The 21,414-nt window shown below is 41.9% G+C and overlaps 1 protein-coding gene across 1 annotated transcript; it reads left to right on the plus strand.

Annotated features, from left to right (window-relative positions):
* Window positions 1–1,028: 1,028 nt before the first annotated feature.
* On the plus strand, window positions 1,029–18,780 carry LOC116352986 (myosin heavy chain, fast skeletal muscle-like). The gene is made up of 39 exons (XM_031811573.1): window positions 1,029–1,244; window positions 1,579–1,725; window positions 1,932–2,088; window positions 2,794–2,821; window positions 3,062–3,170; window positions 3,322–3,414; window positions 3,589–3,649; window positions 3,786–3,884; window positions 4,218–4,321; window positions 4,835–4,973; window positions 5,203–5,321; window positions 5,487–5,636; window positions 5,731–5,901; window positions 6,118–6,421; window positions 6,747–6,811; window positions 6,905–6,992; window positions 7,109–7,226; window positions 8,604–8,727; window positions 9,152–9,288; window positions 10,057–10,312; window positions 10,534–10,776; window positions 11,120–11,296; window positions 11,391–11,536; window positions 11,716–11,806; window positions 12,112–12,501; window positions 12,623–12,749; window positions 12,937–13,055; window positions 13,430–13,626; window positions 13,771–13,954; window positions 14,057–14,222; window positions 14,511–14,635; window positions 14,787–15,095; window positions 15,229–15,432; window positions 15,574–15,699; window positions 15,837–16,007; window positions 17,400–17,504; window positions 17,598–17,693; window positions 18,170–18,301; window positions 18,760–18,780. The coding sequence occupies exons 1-39, from the start codon at window positions 1,029–1,031 to the stop codon at window positions 18,778–18,780; spliced, it is 5,814 nt and encodes a 1,937-aa protein (XP_031667433.1).
* Window positions 18,781–21,414: the final 2,634 nt, after the last annotated feature.

A 21,414-nucleotide genomic window follows, 5' to 3' on the forward strand; every position in this document is an offset into this window, starting at 1 on the left:
TAATGCCACTAAAATGGAACTAAATCAGGTCAGATTAGATTTAATGAAAAGTATTTTAGTTGTAGTGGGGCAACATGGACTCAGTCCATTACAGTATATGAGGTTCAGTAGAAGTAACATGGACTCAGTCCATTACAGTATATGAGGTTCAGTAGAAGTAACATTGGGATGAATTAAACTTTTGTTATTGTCATAATTATTAGTAATGACATCTCTAATTTACGTAAACTCAGTGAAATTCAATTCAGAGACAAATATGACATTAAAAAGTAATGTCATGGGAGTGTGGTGCTCCTGGAAGTGGGAGGTGCTAGTTAGACACAGAAATAAACACCTCTCTCATCCAATTCATGTCCTTTCCCAGAGTGGTCCATAATTAACTTTTGCTTGGTTGGCACTTCCAACCAGATATAAGGAGGCTGAGGCCCCAGCATCCATAAGTCAGATACCTTCTTCCTCTGTGGTAAGACCTCTCCATCTCCTTAGATGTTTACATTTATCTCATTTTTGTACTCAGCATCTGACCGGTGGCTAACTGCACTGTTTCAATTGACTTCAATTGAATATGCAAACAAGTAGAATTTATTTTAAAAACATGTATTTCTTTATTTTGTGTTATACTTCAAATCTGAGACTTTCATTTACAGTCAAAAGTGGTGCTCCTGCACTTGAAAGGGTGTTCTAGAATGTAACGGGGTTTTCAGGGGAATTTATTTGAATTCCTGACAGAATGTCTGGATGTGTAGTAAAGTGAGTTGCCACTAGGAAAATGAATAATTAAATTGGACATTCGGGGCTAAATGACTTGTGTGTTTTCACAACACTCTAATGTTTCACAGGGTCCTCCAAGAAGTACACATTCATCTGTAGGAGGGGAAAAGAAGGTGAGACATGGTTTGACTCTTCACATAAAAAGTGAGAGAATATTTGGTTAGAGATACCGCTCACCTAACTCTGTTGACTGGGGAGGAAGCACCACAGAGTCAATCATGTTTCTTGTTTCATCTCTTTCCTAGTTATCCGTCACCATGAGTACGGACGCTGAGATGCAAATCTACGGCAAGGCTGCCATATACCTTCGTAAGCCTGAGAGAGAAAGGATTGAGGCACAAGCCGCACCCTTTGATTCAAAGAACGCCTGCTATGTGACAGACAAGGTGGAGCTGTACCTTAAGGGTCTGATCACTGCCAGGGCCGACGGGAAGTGTACTGTAACAGTCACGAAACCTGACGGCAGTAAGGAGGTAAGTCTGATCAGAAAATTATTCAAAGTCAAGTTTGTGCAATTACTCTAATTCTCCAATTAAGTAAATATACACATTGGCATTTGCATTTTTGCAAGCAGAATATAACCTTCAAACACATCATTTTTATCGCTGCTATTAAAAAATGACATGGATTGTTTTTTGTTGACTAGTCAACAATCTCCAGATATGTGTCAGTGGGTGATAACAAATGAGTTGGATTAAATGTGTATATGCATTTTTTTTAAACGATTAAACTTGTATTTAATGAACAAAAAGCATTCAGTCATGTCCACTTTGATCTGTGTGTAACCTAGATTTCTGACTGTTTCAGGAAGGAAAAGAGTTCAAAGAGGCAGACATCTATGAGATGAACCCCCCTAAGTACGACAAGATTGAGGACATGGCCATGATGACCTACCTGAATGAAGCCTCTGTGTTGTATAACCTCAAAGAGCGTTATGCAGCATGGATGATCTACGTAAGAAACCTGCACATACAAACACACATACATGAACATAATAAATACACACATACAGTACTACATAAGTGAACGGTAGAAACCAAAACATATCAATACAGTAGACCCACATCAGTTTACCAAAGTACACCCACATTCTCACATAAATCCAGGTAAAAGTACATCTGACTTTGTTAATCTCCTAAATTAATTATGCTTTCATCCAGACCTACTCTGGGCTCTTCTGTGCCACGGTGAACCCCTACAAGTGGCTCCCTGTGTACGACGAAGAGGTTGTCAACGCCTACAGAGGGAAGAAGAGGGTGGAGGCTCCACCCCATATCTTCTCTGTCTCTGACAACGCCTTTCAGTTCATGATGATTGGTACGAGCTCTCATGGATGTATGGAAGGATGGATGGTTGTGATGGATGGATGGATGGTTGTGATGGATGGATGGATGTTATGATGGATGGATGGTTGTGATGGATGGATGGATAGTTGTGATGGATGGATGATGGTTGTGATGGATGGATGGATAGCTGTGATGGATGGATAGATAGTTGTGATGGATGGATGGATGGATGGTTGTGATGGATGGATGGTTGTGATGGATGGATGGATGGTTGTGATGGATGGATGGATGGTTGTGATGGATGGATGGTTGTGATGGATGGATGGATGGTTGTGATGGATGGATGGATGGTTGTGATGGATGGATGAATGGTTGTGATGGATGGATGATTGTGAAGGATGGATGGATGGTTGTGATGGATGGATGGATGGTTGTGATGGATGGTTGTGATGGATGGATAGATAGTTGTGATAAGTGTATATGGATCTTAAAGTCCATAAGTGCTGATGGATGGATGCATCAATGGAAGTTAAAATATACTTCAGACTGTTTTCTAACAGTTTGAAGTTTCTAACAGTTTGCTGGAATATCAGATTTTCACAACGCTTTCACTACAGTGTCTGATTCACTTGAATGGAACATTTTCCTAAAAACATTTTTTGATGATGCTATGAATTAAATCATGCCCCCATAATGTTGTTTGAGTATGATAAGCAATGTGTTTTTTTGGTTCCAGATAAGGAGAACCAGTCCATCCTGATTACGTAAGTTGTTTACTAAAATGTCACTTGAGAAAGTGTATATATTATAATAAATTGGGTCAGTTGGTGTGATGAAATACATGACATTATGGATGGATTAGAGCATCAGGTTATGTGTAATAACTAGTCAATGTGTGGAAATATTTGTAACTACGGTGTAATTTTAATGCTATTTCTTAGTGAAAGCAAATTTTAATCTCAAACATGTAACTAAAACCCCTCTTTCTCTGTCATATAAACCAGCGGAGAATCCGGTGCAGGAAAGACTGTCAACACCAAGCGTGTCATCCAGTACTTTGCCACCATTGCAGTGTCTGGTGGCAAGAAGGAAGCTGACCCCAACAAAATGCAGGTAGGTTGTTCTTATGTTTGCCTTTTAATCACATTTCAGTTTGGTTTTCTGAGCAAAATTCTTTCCAGCTGTGAATCATGTTTCAAGAAATTTGTTCAAGTCAAGTGACCATGTTACCAGTTTTTGAGCAACTTGTGTTTGTCTCAATCAGGGGTCTCTTGAGGATCAGATCATTGCAGCTAACCCTCTGCTGGAGTCTTACGGTAATGCCAAGACAGTGAGGAACGACAACTCGTCTCGCTTTGTAAGTATGAAGGGCATACTGTGGAAGTTACCTCATATTGGAAACATTTATTTCAGTAGTTCCCTATAGTGATATCAACAACTGTCCAACAAACTGTAACATTTAAAGGGGTCTATCAAAGTAAAATGTTGATTTATTTGTTGACCTATTTGTAACCCCCATGCACTACTACAGGGTAAATTCATCAGGATTCACTTCCAAGCTGGTAAACTGGCTAAAGCTGACATTGAGACCTGTGAGTTGGTTTTGATTGTTTCTCAATTCTTTCCTAAATTCAAATACTTCTTGGGGGAGATTATATCATTAAATGTTATCTCATGTTTTCTCCCTCTTTCTCACTCTCCTTGTGTCACTAAAACTCTCTCTCTCAGACCTGCTGGAGAAGTCCAGAGTGTCCTTCCAGCTGCCCGATGAGAGAGGCTACCACATCTTCTTCCAGATGATGACAGGCCACAAACCTGAGATAGTTGGTACGACAAAGTAGAGGTTCAGGGGAAATTACTCCAACCCCATCTGTGGAACTTGTTAAAAATATTCATAGTCCACACTAATAATACTATTACAATGAGTACATCCAAGGTAACAAGGCATCTAGACATTTGGAGGGTCTCTGGGAAATATCTATCAAGTAATGCACTGTGATGCACTAGTCCACAAGTCTCAGTCTCCTCTTTAATGCTATTCATTATATACTACATGTATCATTGAGTCCATCTATTGAGTAATGGAGGGAGAGATACTGTAAAGTAGGAGAGCAGAATTCTAAGAGATTTAACTGACAAGCTGTTCTCTGTTGTCCACAGAAATGACGCTCATCACCACCAACCCCTACGACTTCCCCATGTGCAGTCAGGGACAGATCACTGTGGCCAGCATTAATGACAATGATGAGCTGGATGCCACAGATGTGAGTCAAACAAAGGGTTAACCAAAGTCTACATATAGAATGGGTAGGACCACCATACACACTGAATGCACTGTGCAATTACAAGTTGGTAGCAGCTGAGAATGTATGATTTTTTATTTACAATTTAGTCATTTAGGAGACTCCATTATCCAGAGAGACTTACTGTTGGTGATTGCATACATATTCATACTGGTCCCTCATGGGATTTGAACCCACAACCCTGGTGTAGCAAGTGTCCTGCTCTACCAACCGAGATACACGAGACAAATTACTTGTGTTAGTTAGGCATGTGCCTCAAGCAACTCTTCATAACTTCAAATTCCGTCATGTAAGGCTTCCACAAGAGAGCTAAGTGCCTTGTGGAACTGTGTAAAACTCCTTTTGTGTTTCCAGTGTGTTGGCCAAGAGTCAAATCTATTCATCCCATTGGTTCTGGAGTGAGCCCAGAACTGTAGTGTAACTGAGCAAACAACTGTTCAGTTTATCTCTGTTGTACTTCCTCTTTAATGCCAGGATGCCATTACAATCCTGGGCTTCACTAATGAAGAGAAGATTGGCATCTACAAGCTGACAGGAGCTGTAGTGCACCATGGAAACTTGAAATTCAAGCAGAAGCAGCGTGAGGAGCAGGCCGAGCCAGACGGCACAGAGGGTGAGTCCCACTCATAGATATACAATATGTAAAGCATTAGTCCCATTCCCCAACATAGAAATAGAACACCTAAGACAGACAGTGCCACATGAAAGTCAGGCAGGAGATCATTTTTGGAGACCAAAATACTACATTCGGATATGATTTGGCCAAACTATTTTTGTCAGTATGACATCATAAACAATTGATCTTGTGTCCCTGAGTCTGTTGTTGTTGGTTCTCTCTCCAGTGGCTGATAAAATTGCCTACCTGCTGGGCCTGAACTCAGCTGAGATGTTGAAGGCTCTGTGCTACCCCAGAGTGAAGGTCGGCAACGAGTATGTGACCAAGGGACAGACTGTGGCTCAGGTAAGGCGGCCAAACACAGCATCTACCATTTTCTGAGCACAGGGATTTTCGTGGGGATGAGTGCTATACTTTTTTTGAATAGTGATGTTTTTCCCAAGCTTGTATCACCTTATCACTAGACATGGTCAACATCTCATGTATTAATTTGAGGTATTATCATTGCAGGTTAATAACTCAGTCAGTGCTCTGGCCAAGTCCATCTATGAGAGGATGTTCTTGTGGATGGTCATCCGTATCAATGAGATGTTGGACACCAAGAATCCAAGACAGTTCTATATCGGTGTGCTTGACATTGCCGGGTTTGAGATCTTTGATGTGAGTATGAGACCAGAACAAGACAGTTAGTTGTGATTCAGATTGATTACAACCTTGTATGATGAAATGATCCCTTTTAAAACTCCATCAACAGTACAACAGCATGGAGCAGCTGTGCATCAACTTCACCAATGAGAAACTGCAACAGTTTTTCAACCACACCATGTTCGTCCTGGAGCAAGAGGAGTACAAGAAGGAGGGAATCGTCTGGGCCTTCATTGACTTCGGCATGGACTTGGCTGCCTGCATTGAGCTTATTGAGAAGGTAAGCTGTCTGTGATGATTATAATGGACAGTAACAGCAAAGCTCAAATGGAGCGCTGTGTGAGATATTATCAGCATCTGACTGTTGAGATCTCAATATGTTTCCTATTATGTTCCTCTAAATGAATATAATCCTATAACAGCATGTTTACTAAAGGAATGAATGTGATCCAAAGTGTAAATATCACTAATTTGATATACATCTCTTTTCATAAAGCCATTGGGCATCTTCTCCATCCTTGAAGAGGAGTGCATGTTCCCCAAGTCTTCAGACACTACCTTCAAGGACAAGCTGTACTCCCAGCATCTTGGCAAAACGAAGTCGTTTGAGAAGCCCAAGCCTGCCAAAGGCAAGCAAGAGGCCCACTTCTCCCTGGTGCACTACGCCGGAACTGTGGACTACAACATCACTGGGTGGCTGGAGAAGAACAAGGACCCCCTGAACGACTCAGTTTGTCAGTTGTACGGGAAGTCAGGAGTGAAAATTCTGGCTGCCCTGTATCCCCCTCCCCCTCCTGAGGGTAAGACTAGCATCACGTCACAATATTTAACTAAATAATAGTTACAACTCAGACCCAAATGTTCTTTAAAGTCTTTCAATGTATCACAATTTCTCAGGGTTTATCACCTGGTTGATTTACTCATACACTAGATGTTATTCTACACAATCTGATTGGCAGCATTTGCCTCTAGATAAGTGTGAAGTTAACCAGAGATTATCTGGTTTATAATTAGTGTGCTTGCTGAAGACAAGACCACTCTAGATTTCTTACATACTCTAATTATTATTCTATTTATTCCACCCGCTCTTTTCTAGTTATCTTTTAATTTTCCCCATTTTAACAGATAAAGCCAAGAAAGGAGGCAAGAAGAAGGGTGGTTCCATGCAGACTGTGTCCTCCCAGTTCAGGGTGAGCTTTTGAAATCTGCATATTCAGTCCTTCAAAAGTTGCATTGATTAACATAAATGATTTCTGAGAAAATGGTTTGTAATCCTCTTACAGGAGAACTTACATAAGCTGATGACCAACTTGAGGAGCACTCATCCTCACTTTGTGCGCTGCCTGATCCCCAACGAGTCAAAGACTCCAGGTACAAGAAATATTGAGTTAAATATGTCATCTTATCAGTCCAGTATCAGTAACCTTAACGATCCCAATCTATAATCTGTTTTTTAGTATTAAAAGAGACTTGTTTTGTTTTACCAGGTCTGATGGAGAACTTCCTGGTTATCCACCAGCTCAGGTGTAATGGTGTACTGGAGGGTATCAGGATCTGCAGAAAGGGATTCCCCAGCAGAATCCTCTATGCTGACTTCAAGCAGAGGTACATTCACACACACACACACACACACACACACACACACACACACACACACACACACACACACACACACACACACACACACACACACACACACACACACACACACACACACACACACACACACACACAGAGAGAAATGAGTGGCACTCTTGATAAAGATGAGCAGAAAAGACTGAATCAAATAACACTGATACTGAGCTATATTGTACGGTCAAACATTTGTGACAATTTTATTATTTCATACTCAGAGAAAGAGATTTTGTTTAACAATTCTTATTTTAATTCAAGATAGGGTTCATCATGATTGGCACCCCTGCTTTCAGTACGAGCACAATGGTATTTTTCTAGAATGTTGTATGAGATTGTAGATCACAATGGGAAGGATGTTGGACCCTCCTTCCAGAATCCTTCCAGATCCTTGATATCCATCGTCTGCACTCATGGACTGCCCTCTTCAATACAAACCACAGGTTTTCAATGGGGTTCAAGTCTGGAGACTGAGATGGCCATAGTAAAATATTAATTTTAGATTTGGGGTTATTGTCTTGCTGTAATACCCACCCATTGCCACGTTTCAGCCTCCTGGCTGAGGCAACCAGGTTTTTGGCTAAAATGTCATGGTACTGGGTAAAGTTCATGATGCCGTTGACCTTAACGAGGCCCCCAGGTCAGTTGACGTAAAGTAGCCCCATAACATAAAAACTCCACCACCATATTTTACAGTAGGTTTGGGTTTATTTCCTTCATACACATATTTATTTCGAAGCACTTTTACCACAATATATTATTATTACAATATAGCTCCGTATTTGAATTATTGTATTATTATACAGTCTATTTTGCTCATCTTTATCAAGGGTGCCAATAATTTTTAATTACAATTTTTTTTGTTGGTGGAATTTTAGCCCTTTTTCGTGGTATCCAATTGTTTTTAGTAGCTACTATCTTGTCTCATCGCTACAACTCCCGTACGGGCTCGGGAGAGACGAAGGTTGAAAGTCATGCGTCCTCCGATACACAACCCAACCAAGCCGCACTGCTTCTTAACACAGTGCGCATCCAACCCGGAAGCCAGCCGCACCAATGTGTCGGAGGAAACACCGTGCACCTGGCAACCTTGGTTAGCGCGCACTGCGCCCGGCCCGCCACAGGAGTCGCTGGTGCGCGATGAGACAAGGATATCCCTACCGGCCAAGCCATCCCTAACCCGGACGACGATAGGCCAATTGTGCGTCGCCCCACGGACCTCCCGGTCGCGGCCTGTTACGACAGAGCCTGGGCGCGAACCCAGGGTCTCTGATGGCACAGAATCCCTAGCCACTGCGCCACCCGGGAGGCCCCCAATTTGGCATATTTTAAAAATGTCTCCTCATTCAGGTACAAAGTACTGAATGCCAGTGTCATCCCTGAGGGCCAGTTCATGGACAACAAGAAGGCTTCTGAGAAGCTGCTTGGGTCCATTGATGTGAATCACGAGGATTACAAGTTTGGACACACCAAGGTCAGTCAAAAACCCCCAGTAAAAGCTGACAACAAAACACAACTGGAATAATAATTTAAACCCGTACCATATAAAATCTCTCCAGGTGATCTATCCATCCTTTGTTCTTTCTTCTTAATTTAACTAATGGAAAAGGTGGAAAAACATTGTAGTGTTTTTCTTCAAAGTCATACATCACAAGTATAGAAGAGAAACTAAAGTCATTATCATGTGCATTGTGTTATAGTGGTATGGCTGCAGTTATCTGCATCTGTGTACATTATTAATCTACAACTGTACAATAACTAACATTTTAGAAACAACCCATCCCATGGTTTGTTTGTAACCGTTGCAATGTTAATGTTGTTTAAATCAATCTAGTGGTTTGACCCTTTCTATCTGTCACCATCTATGGTTCCATTGACCATGTTAACCTGTGTCTCAGGTGTTCTTCAAAGCCGGTCTGCTGGGTGTCCTGGAGGAGATGAGAGATGAGAAGCTGGCCACTCTGGTCGGCATGGTCCAGGCTCTCAGCCGTGGATTCCTCATGAGGAGAGAGTTTAGCAAGATGATGGAGAGGAGGTGAGGAATAGTAGACATCTTGGCAAAGCTTTCTGTCAACCACCTGTATCTAATGCATTATGATTACATACTGTATATGCTGTGAGTTGTTCAGAATGAGAAAGTACATCTTATAATGGTCTACTACAGCTTTTGGGTTCATTCATTTAGTCCAGAAATGGATGTAGCAACTAAGGATTCTAGCTTTATAGTTGCAGTTTGGGATTGGGCTGTTCAGTTGTCATTGATATGTGTGGTATTTACCCATTCATTCTTGAAGAATATAAAATATCTCATGAGCTTTGCATTACTGTCAGTCCTTGCCCCCTCCCTTAGCTGTAAACAGACAGTGGTGGGGGTTCCATTTAGTTATTCTTCGATTCCCGTAATGATAATCTGTCAGTCCTTGCCCCCTTCCTCAGCTGTAAACAGACAGTGGTGGGGGTTCCATTTAGTTATTCTTCGATTCCCGTAATGATAATCTGTCAGTCCTTGCCCCCTTCCTCAGCTGTAAACAGACAGTGGTGGGGGTTCCATTTAGTTATTCTTCGATTCCCAGAATGTAGCTTTATGAAACATCCCAATGGTCATTTCAACCCCCAAATTAAATGTGATGACGTTGAAACAACCTGGATTTGAAAAAAAGTTATCAATGTAATTGTCTTTGAACCTAAATCCAATAACATGGTGACATTTCTGTTGTTTTCACGTTGAATTCACGTCAGACCAAATATAAATCAAAAATAGACATTGAACTGGGACTCACCATCTGTCCTTTCTGTTGAACAGAGAGTCTGTCTTCGCCATCCAGTACAACATCCGCTCATTCATGAATGTCAAAACCTGGCCATGGATGAAGTTGTACTTCAAGATCAAGCCCCTGCTGCAGAGCGCTGAGACTGAGAAGGAGCTGGCCAACATGAAGGAGAACTATGAGAAGATGAAGACAGATCTGGCCAAGGCTCTGTCCACAAAGAAGCAAATGGAGGAGAAGTTGGTGGCCCTGACGCAGGAGAAGAATGACCTGTCACTCCAAGTAGCATCTGTGAGTGAACAACTACCCTCGCATGGGCACATTTAAATACACATGAATACACACACACATATAAACACACTGTAAAGGATGTGGCTAACACACACAGTTTTATTACCCACGTTATGTATTTCATGAATGTCTATTGATTTGCTCTGACCTCTTTGACTAAAATGTATATTTTGATACAGGAAGTCAGGCCTCTGATTTTGTATCCCCTGCTCTGAAACCAGGAAGGAGAAAGTCTGAACGATGCTGAGGAAAGGTGTGAGGGGCTCATCAAGAGCAAGATCCAGCTGGAGGCCAAACTCAAAGAGACGACCGAGAGGCTGGAGGATGAGGAGGAGATCAATGCTGAGTTGACTGCCAAGAAGAGGAAGCTGGAGGATGAGTGCTCTGAGCTGAAGAAGGACATTGATGACCTGGAGCTCACCCTGGCCAAAGTGGAGAAGGAGAAGCACGCCACTGAAAACAAGGTCTTGTGTCTTACTATAGACAGTCTAACCAACAATAATCCAAACATTATTCAACTCCAAACATATCTTAACAGAAATGGAATTCAAGTTGTATTGTGGGTGCAGGAAATATTAGGACACAATAGTAGAACTTCAGCACTCCCAACATTCATTGTATGTTCTGATCCCCCTCATTTATGACTTCCATTCAGTACACTGGAATGGTGAACACTGCCATCTAGTGTTGAATATATAGTACAGTCAATTTTGATGAAATGTTTTATCTAAATGAAATGAATGCCATATTTAACAAACTAAATCTCCCCTTTATGGTGAAGTATAACTATGTTGTCGCTATTTACAGGTTAAAAACCTGACAGAGGAGATGGCGTCTATGGATGAGAGTGTTGCCAAGCTGACCAAGGAGAAGAAAGCCCTCCAAGAGGCCCACCAGCAGACACTGGATGACCTGCAGGCAGAGGAGGACAAAGTCAACACTCTGACCAAGGCCAAGACCAAGCTGGAACAGCAAGTGGACGACGTGAGTGGAGTTTGACATTTTGGCCATGATAGTATGTAAGATGATATTATCTTCAGTTGTTTAGATTTTAATAATATGTGTTTTTATCTTCTAGCTTGAGGGTTCTCTGGAGCAAGAGAAGAAGCTCCGTATGGACCTTGAGAGATCCAAGAGAAAGCTGGAGGGAGATCTGAAACTGGCCCAGGAGTCCATAATGGACCTGGAGAATGACAAGCAGCAAGCTGATGAGAAAATCAAGAAGTAAACACAAACCTATGACTACAGTATTACCTGCTATAATGGTTGTTTTTGACTAATTCTTGTAATTATGAATTAGCATTTACATGTGATTCTTAAAAGCAAAGTGAATGGTATGATCCTCTACCTTTACACTATCAAACCAAAACTAACTCTGCAATCAATGTGTTTGTGTTTCTTAGGAAGGAGTTTGAGACCACCCAGCTCCTCAGCAAGGTTGAGGATGAGCAGTCTCTGGGAGCTCAGCTGCAGAAGAAGATCAAGGAACTCCAGGTCCAGTACAGGATATAAGCTCCAGTACAGAAAAGCACAGACTTTAATCATTTCCTGAAAACCCTTATTCTGGTAGCACACATTTTTCCAGGTGGCTTCTGACAGCTGAGTAGGTTGGAAGATGGTGTTTCTTAACATTGTGGTTTTGGTTCCTGCATGGGACACTGTCTACTGAATATATTAGTGTAACTGGCTTTGTATTAAACACATTTATACAAAATATACATACTATTATTACTTTGTGAGGTTCAATTGTTTCAACTGTATTGTAGTGTTCATCCCCCTGCTCCTGTCCCCTGTTCTAGGCCCGTATTGAGGAGCTAGAGGAGGAAATTGAGGCTGAGCGTGGAGCCAGGGCTAAGGTTGAGAAGCAGAGGGCTGATCTCTCCAGGGAACTTGAGGAGATCAGCGAGAGGCTGGAGGAGGCCGGAGGCGCCACTGCTGCTCAGATTGAGATGAACAAGAAGCGTGAGGCTGAGTTCCAGAAGCTGCGTCGTGATCTTGAAGAGTCCACCCTGCAGCATGAGGCCACAGCCGCCGCTCTGCGCAAGAAGCAGGCCGACAGTGTGGCTGAGCTCGGGGAGCAGATCGACAACCTGCAGCGCGTCAAGCAGAAGCTGGAGAAGGAGAAGAGCGAGTACAAGATGGAGATTGATGACCTCTCCAGCAACATGGAGGCCGTCGCCAAGGCAAAGGTGAGTAGTGATGTTTTGATCAAGCAGTGTTGAGGAGGGTCAACTACATCACCATTCAACTGAACTGAAGTTGACAGGAGTCACATATATAAAGTAATGATGGAACATGTTTCACTAACAGGGCAATCTGGAGAAGATGTGCCGTACTCTTGAGGACCAGCTGAGTGAGCTCAAGACGAAGAATGATGAGAATGTTCGCCAGGTCAACGACATCAGCGGACAGAGGGCCAGACTCCTGACAGAAAATGGTACCATCAACAATGAACAACAAGCCAATGCTTTCCTTCAGTAGAACACAACATGTATTAGGGGCGATATCCACAGAGTTTCTACTGTACTATTCACCACCTAACATTGCCCTATGATACCTCAGAATCCATTTTCAATCTTAGAAAACAATGATCCTATTAACAAGATGTTCCACTGTCCCTGCAGGTGAGTTTGGCCGTCAGCTGGAGGAGAAGGAAGCCCTGGTGTCTCAGCTGACCAGAGGCAAACAGGCCTTCACCCAGCAGGTGGAGGAGCTGAAGAGGGCGATTGAGGAGGAGGTCAAGGTAAGGGACCCAAAATGGAGAGTTTAGAGCCATATCTTTACATAGACGGTGACTACACCACCCTCAGACTCCTAGTGTCTCTCCACCCTCAGAGACTCCTACTGTCTCTCCACCCTCAGAGACTTCAACTGTCTCTCCACCCTCAGAGACTCCTACTGTCTCTCCACCCTCAGAGACTCCTACTGTCTCTCCACCCTCAGAGACTCCTACTGTCTCACCACCCTCAGAGACTCCTACTGTCTCACCACCCTCAGAGACTCCTACTGTCTCACCACCCTCAGAGACTCCTACTGTCTCACCACCCTCAGAGACTCCTACCATAATTTGTTTTATTATCTCTCACATCTCTCTTTGTCTTTCTTTCTTTCTCACAGGCTAAAAATGCATTGGCCCACGGTGTCCAGTCTGCCCGCCATGACTGTGACCTCCTGAGGGAGCAGTTTGAGGAGGAGCAGGAGGCCAAGGCAGAGCTGCAACGAGGCATGTCCAAGGCCAACAGTGAGGTGGCTCAGTGGAGGACTAAGTATGAAACTGATGCCATCCAGCGCACAGAGGAGCTGGAGGAGGCCAAGTGAGTCCCACAGATCAGCAAAAACTCAGATATGGTGTGGATGGTGAGGGTGGTAGGGGGCTCTGAGAAAATGTTACATCAATATGCATTGTTTGTCAAAAATAAAAAAATTACACCACGAAACCACCCTCTGTTGTCCTATAGGAAGAAGCTGGCCCAGCGTCTTCAGGATGCTGAGGAGACCATTGAGGCGACCAACTCCAAGTGCGCCTCCCTGGAGAAGACCAAGCAGAGGCTGCAGGGAGAGGTGGAGGACCTCATGATTGATGTTGAGAGAGCCAACGCATTGGCCGCCAACCTCGACAAGAAGCAGAGGAACTTTGACAAGGTGAAAATGAATAAACCAATATTTTTATCAAATTGTTGCATATTTCTAATTTTAAAACTCTTCATCTTCGACTTCTAATGAAAACTCCATGGATTCTCCTAGGTTCTGGCAGAGTGGAAGCAGAAGTACGAGGAGGGCCAGGCTGAGCTGGAAGGAGCTCAGAAGGAGGCTCGCTCTATGAGCACTGAACTCTTCAAGATGAAGAACTCCTATGAGGAGGCTCTGGATCATCTGGAGACTCTGAAGAGAGAGAACAAGAACCTGCAACGTGAGCATTTGACAGCAGTTCTATTTGGCCCATGTTTGACTAGTGTTTTGAAAATGGAAGGAACTGCAAACATCAAAACTACTATTACACCATTTCAGAGATGTCATATATTGTTTTACTTGTAGACAGTATTCCTTTGAATATTCCAAATGGTAGGCAATTATTTTTGCAAGATGCTATGAGGTAATGTTAATTAATTAACTATTAATATGATTCAATGTCAAATTCAGATTACTGGCATATCCACTAAAAATCTTCCAAGTCTAATCTTCTCGTGTGTGTGTGCAGAGGAGATCTCTGACCTGACTGAGCAGATCGGAGAGACTGGCAAGAGCATCCATGAGCTAGAGAAGGCCAAGAAGACCGTAGAGACAGAGAAGTCTGAGATCCAGACCGCTCTGGAGGAGGCTGAGGTACAAACTACAGCTGTTTGATGGTTTGATGGGGAAAGCAGTGTTACACTAGCCAACACCAGCTATAGTGAGTTTATTGTAGTCATATATATTTAATTCCTACATCCAAATATATTGAACACAATTGGCCTGACTGCTTCTGTTTGTCCAGGGCACACTGGAGCACGAGGAATCCAAGATTCTGCGTGTGCAGCTGGAGCTGAACCAGATCAAGGGTGAGGTGGACAGGAAGATCGCTGAGAAGGACGAGGAGATGGAGCAGATCAAGAGGAACAGCCAGAGGGTGGTTGACTCCATGCAGAGTACCCTGGACTCTGAGGTCAGGAGCAGGAATGATGCCCTGAGGGTGAAGAAGAAGATGGAGGGAGACCTGAACGAGATGGAGATCCAGCTGAGCCACTCCAACAGGCAGGCCGCTGAGGCCCAGAAACAGCTGAGGAACGTCCAGGGACAGCTCAAGGTAAAGGGACTGGGACATCAGGTTCAAACACCTGAACATGGAGAGGGATTCTTACCAGTGAACATTTCTATTACCCATCCTATCACCCCTTCATCCACAAGTCCTAATGAACGTATGTCATTGTGAACCACAGGATGCCCAATTGCACCTTGATGATGCCATCCGTGTCGCAGAAGACATGAAGGAGCAGGCAGCCATGGTGGAGCGCAGAAACGGTCTGATGGTGGCTGAAATCGAGGAGCTGAGAGTTGCTCTGGAGCAGACAGAGAGAGGCCGCAAAGTGGCTGAGACTGAGCTGGTAGACGCCAGCGAGCGTGTTGGACTGCTGCACTCCCAGGTATGGGTCAAAAGCAATTTCCAACCAAGCATACTGTTTAAACACACCTTGAATTCAACATTGCTTGCATTGAGAGTTTAATAATTTCAATCTTGTAAATTCTCTTTAGAGCTAAACAAATTGTCTTGTTTCCTCCTTCAGAACACCAGCCTTCTGAACACCAAGAAGAAGCTGGAGACTGACCTGGTGCAGGTGCAGGGAGAGGTGGACGATATCGTCCACGAGGCCAGGAATGCAGAGGAGAAGGCCAAGAAGGCAATCACTGATGTGAGTCTTTGAATTACATCAACTTGATTTGTCCTCAAGAGAAATGGTAGCTGGGCTGGTTAAGAACAACAAAGATCTCAGAGGAACGTTATGATTTTTGCCAATTGGTCCTTAAATTAAACAAACTACTATTCCAGGCGGCCATGATGGCTGAGGAGCTGAAGAAGGAGCAGGACACCAGTTCTCACCTGGAGAGGATGAAGAAGAACCTGGAGATCACAGTCAAGGACCTGCAGCACCGCCTGGATGAGGCTGAGAATCTGGCCATGAAGGGAGGCAAGAAGCAGCTCCAGAAACTGGAGTCCAGGGTGAGTTACCAGCAGGGTGGATTAGGGGTTGGATTAAAAAACAGTTTGCTGGAAAAGTATTTGATAATGTAAAATACACAGGAGAATTATGTAATGACTTTCTCTCATTTAACCCACCTAGATCAGGAGTTCCCAAATGTCTTTGCATCAGGGACCCCTTCATAATATCAGAACCCAACTCTTACTTTAGAGTGAGATATAAATATTATCCACACAGTTTTACTATGACTTCAGCAGTGCATGGTCAGTCTAATCAGGTCTTGGCCCCTGGGAAAGAACATTTGACAGTCCCCTCTCTTGGCATCAGAGGGAATATTTTCCCGTTTTAAAGCATAAATTACAGTGCAATTATGTTCAAAACAAAAACATTGTAAATATGTCACACTTATGTTGTGGACTTGAGAAGAATTGGAGCCAAGACCTTCAAATTAAGTCAAGATATAAAAATGTATTTATCTAGTTGTTTCATTTAGGCTTGTAACGTTATTCTAAACTGCCATTTCATTCATTGATTCAATAATAATAATAATGATAATAATAATACAAATTTCTGATACATAAATACGCATTGATCCAATTAATCTCATTACATTACTCGTTACAGTTGTTTAATTTCTCTCTCTCTCTAGATCGCTATCAGCTACATGTCTCATTCACTCTGCTGCAAAAGGGCCGTTACTAGGGAAGCTAGCGTTGCTATGCGGGGCTAGCAGCTAGAAGGCTAACGGCTAAATTAGCTTGTAGGCTACAGGGTTTTCTTAAGTTCATAAAAACATGAAAACATAACATCTTAACAAACATTACTCTCTAGAATATGGTGCTTTCACACTCCCTTACCTTAAAAATAAAGACATAAAAATGTATTTATGTCGGTGCTTCTGTCTTGCTGTGGCAAACTCATTACATTCAAACAGGCGAGTGGCGGCCTCTTATTAGCCATACTGGTACTGCAACATGCACTGCTAAATGCACGACAAAATCGGTCAAATAAAAAATGAGTCCTATATATTAGAACTACAAGAAGAATTGAGTTTATAAAAAAATAAAAAAATGTTGGAATAGTGAGCCGACGGGTATCCCTGTGAGCCTCCCAGGCCCATGTTGTACATCTAAGGGTTAAGAACATAAATAGTGGATTAATAATATTACATTGTATTGGACCTTCTAATCTTGTTCCACAGATCCTTGGTAGTTTAAATCTGTTGTTGCTAGCAATATTCATGAACAAATGTAAGTGTAAATTCCACTTTGGGAACCACTTCCACTTTGGAAAAGCACATAATGAAAGACAACAATTGTGCCTCCTTGACTGGGTAGAAGACTCATCCTCTGTTTTACAAAGATTTGTTTCACCACCTCAAACAAATGCCTAAATGTATTTGTTCCACAAAGGTGCGTGAGCTCGAAACTGAGGTGGAGGCTGAGCAGAGAAGAGGTGCAGACGCAGTCAAGGGAGTCCGGAAGTATGAGCGCAGAGTCAAGGAGCTCACTTACCAGGTAAGAGAAAGTGCATTCTTCACACATTTGACACTAACACAGACAGGTTTGTGTATAAAACTATACTGACAGTGATTTGTTCTTCTCCGACAGACTGAGGAGGATAAGAAGAACGTTGGCAGACTTCAGGACCTGGTAGATAAGCTGCAGATGAAAGTGAAGGCCTACAAGAGGCATTCTGAGGAAGCGGTAAGAATATACTGAGTCAAATACTCTGAATGCAGAAATTCAAAAAATAAAATGTTTATCCCTAGGAAACATTACAATACTTAATGTCCATACAATTTAGTTTGAAGTAAGTGTTGCTCCAGCACATCAGTCAACAACGACAATTGATAGTGCAAGCAATTGCTGATGAAATTATGCACATTTATGAGTGCCTCTCCTATGCATTACAAACTTAAAGGAGAATATGAATTTGAATATGAATTTGCTGCACCAGGGGCTGGTCTAGTGATCGTGCTGGAGGCAGTGGTTTGATCCCCTGTTCTGCCACTCACTTCCTCTGCTGTATCATCCAGCTTCCTGTATACATTGTTATTCTAAAGCTGTCTTTTTTGTATTTGTTTTTTTAAATACCTTTAAAAACTGAAAATTAATTTCCTACCTGAAGCTTCAAACTTTAAATACTGATCTTCTGCTCTGCCTCTCCTTTCCTCACCCAGGAGGAAGCAGCAAACCAGCACATGTCTAAGTTCAGGAAGGTTCAGCATGAGCTGGAGGAGGCTGAGGAGCGTGCTGACATTGCTGAGACTCAGGTCAACAAGCTCAGAGCCAAGACCCGTGACTCTGGAAAGGTACAGAACTACTGCTAAACCTGTACCTGACTCATGTTCAGATATGAACACATCAACACCACCTATGATTCAGTCTTCTCAGAGGTCAATACAGACCTTTTACACTGGTTCAGCTGTATTTAAGATCACCAAGCAGCACATTTCAGGAAGGGCAAAAAATGAAAGGTTAATTCTGTTGGTACTTCAAAATTGAAAATCCAAGCTGAGCACTGAGCACTAAATGCTTGATATATTATATTCTATCCAAGTCTATCCATGTATTATCATGTTGATTGTTATTACTGATCCATTATATTCTATCCATATATTTATCATGTTCATTATTATTACTGATCCATTATATTCTATCCATATATTTATCATGTTCATTATTATTACTGATCCATTATATTCTATCCATATATTTATCATGTTCATTGTTATTACTGATCCATTATATTATTTCTTTCTTCTTACAGGGAAAAGAAGTTGCTGAATAAACAAGACCAAAGTATTGAAGATCAAAGTCTTACCATTTTCCTGTGATGCATAAAATATGATTTTCATGGTGAAATGTTGAGCATTGATTAAAAACACGTGGATCTACATACACTTCCTTTGTGACTGTGGACTTATTACTCAGCAAACAGCTTTTTAATACCATAAAATATTGTACTTTAATTAAAGGAGCGAGCAAAGCGTTAACTTTTCTTGAGGGATGAGGGATGAAGGATGAGGGATGAAGGATGAGGGATGAAGGATGAGGGATAAGGGATGAAAGATGAGGGATGAGGGATGAGGGATGAAGGATGAAGGATGAGGGATGAGGGATGAAGGATGAGGGATGAAGGACGAGGGATGAGGGATGAGGGATGAAGGATGAGGGATGAGGGATGAGGGATGAGAGATGAGGGATGAGGGATGAGGCTAGAGAAATGTAACCTCTATCAAATTCTCAGACTGAGCTATGGATGTAAGGACTGACCATCCATAACAAAAAAATATATAGTTTTAAATCTTTACACTCTTTACACTGGAATTGTAGGGATATTCTCAGAACTATGTTCTCAGAAAACAACAAACCAGAGTATTGCATTTTTTTTTTATTCAATTTTATTTCACCTTTATTTAACCAGGTAGGCTAGTTGAGAACAAATTCTCATTTACAACTGCGACCTGGCCAAGATAAAGCAAAGCAGTTCGACACGTACAACAACTCAGAGTTAGACGTGGAATAAACAAAACATACAGTCAATAATACACATGGAATAAACAAACATACAGTCAATAATACACATGGAATAAACAAACATACAGTCAATAATACACATGGAATAAACAAAACATACAGTCAATAATACACATGGAATAAACTAACATACAGTCAATAATACACATGGAATAAACAAACATACAGTCAATAATACACATGGAATAAACAAAACATACAGTCAATAATACACATGGAATAAACAAACATACAATCAATAATACACATGGGATAAACAAAACATACAGTCAATAATACACATGGAATAAACAAACATACAGTCAATAATACACATGGAATAAACAAACATACAGTCAATAATACACATGGAATAAACAAACATACAGTCAATAATACACATGGAATAAACAAACATACAGTCAATAATACACATGGAATAAACAAACATACAGTCAATAATACACATGGAATAAACAAACATACAGTCAATAATACACATGGAATAAACAAAACATACAGTCAATAATACACATGGAATAAACACACATACAATCAATAATACACATGGAATAAACAAAACATAGTCAATAATACACATGGAATAAACTAACATACATATAATACAGTCTATATACAAATTAGGTATTTTAAGGGAGGTAAGGCAATTAAATAGGCCATAGTGGCGAGGTAATTACGATATAGCAATTAAACACTGGAGTGATAGATGTGCAGAAGATGAATGTGCAAGTAGAGATACTGGCGTGCAAAGGAGCAAAATAAATAAATAAATACAGTATGGGGATGAGGTAGTTGGATAGGCTATTTACAGATGGGCTATGCACAGGTGCAATGATCTGTGAGCTGCTCTGACAGCTGGTGCTTGAAGTTAGTGAGGGAGATATGAGTCTCCAGCTTCAATGATTTTTGCAATTCGTTCCAGTCACAGGCAGCAGAGAACTGGAAGGAAAGACGGCCAAATGAGGTGTTGGCTTTAGGGGTGACCAGTGAAATACACCTGCTGGAGCGCGTGCTACGGGTGGGTGTTGTCATCGTGACCAGTGAACTGAGATAAGGCGGAGCTTTACATAGCAGGACTTGTAGATGACCTGGAGCCAGTGGGTCTGGCGACGAATATGTAGCGAGGGCCAGCCGACTAGAGCATACAGGTCGCAGTGGTGGGTGGTATAAAGTGCTTTAGTAACAAAACGGATGGCACTGTGATAAACTGCATCCAGTTTGCTGAGTAGAGTATTGGAAGCTATTTTGTAGATGACATCGCCGAAGTCGAGTATCGGTAGGATAGTCCGTTTTACTAGGGTAAGTTTGGCGGAGTGAGTGAAGGAGGCTTTGTTGCGGAATAGAAAGCCGACTCTAGATTTGATTAGTTTGATATGAGTCTGGAAGGAGAGTTTACAGTCTAGCCAGACACCTAGGTACTTATAGATGTCCACATATTCTAGGTCGGAACCATCCAGCCATCTGTAAACTTTGCCAAAACATTTCAAACTACTTTTGTAATATAACTTTAGGTATTTTTTTACCTAAATATTCGATAAAAATTGAAGATGAGATGATCTGTGTTCAATACCGGAGGAAATCAAACTGTAGCTAGCTTTCTGGTCACGCGCCTCTATCTAACAGTACACTACAAGTGACCCTCATTCTGAACAGGGCTACTTCTTCCTTACACAAAGGAAAAACCTCAACCAATTTCTAAAGACTGGTGACATCCAGTGGAAGCGGTAGGAACTGCAAGAAGGTCATTTAGAAATCTGGATTCCCAATGAAAATCCATTGAAAAGAGAGTGACCTCAATAAACAAAAATCTGAATGGTTTGTCCTCGGGGTTTCGCCTGCTAAATAAGTTCTGTTATACTCACAGACATGATTCAAACAGTTTTAG

This window comes from Oncorhynchus kisutch, unplaced genomic scaffold (assembly GCF_002021735.2).
Source record: "Oncorhynchus kisutch isolate 150728-3 unplaced genomic scaffold, Okis_V2 Okis01b-Okis20b_hom, whole genome shotgun sequence".
NCBI lineage: Eukaryota > Metazoa > Chordata > Actinopteri > Salmoniformes > Salmonidae > Oncorhynchus > Oncorhynchus kisutch.

Excerpts from the sequence above, each read along its gene's own strand:
- LOC116352986 (XM_031811573.1), top strand. The coding sequence starts at position 1,029 with ATGAGTACGGACGCTGAGATGCAAATCTACGGCAAGGCTGCCATATAC. Across the intron at positions 15,700-15,836 it reads CCAAGAAGGCAATCACTGAT|GCGGCCATGATGGCTGAGGA; the intron begins GTGAGTCTTTGA and ends CTACTATTCCAG. Across the intron at positions 18,302-18,759 it reads AGACCCGTGACTCTGGAAAG|GGAAAAGAAGTTGCTGAATA; the intron begins GTACAGAACTAC and ends TTCTTCTTACAG.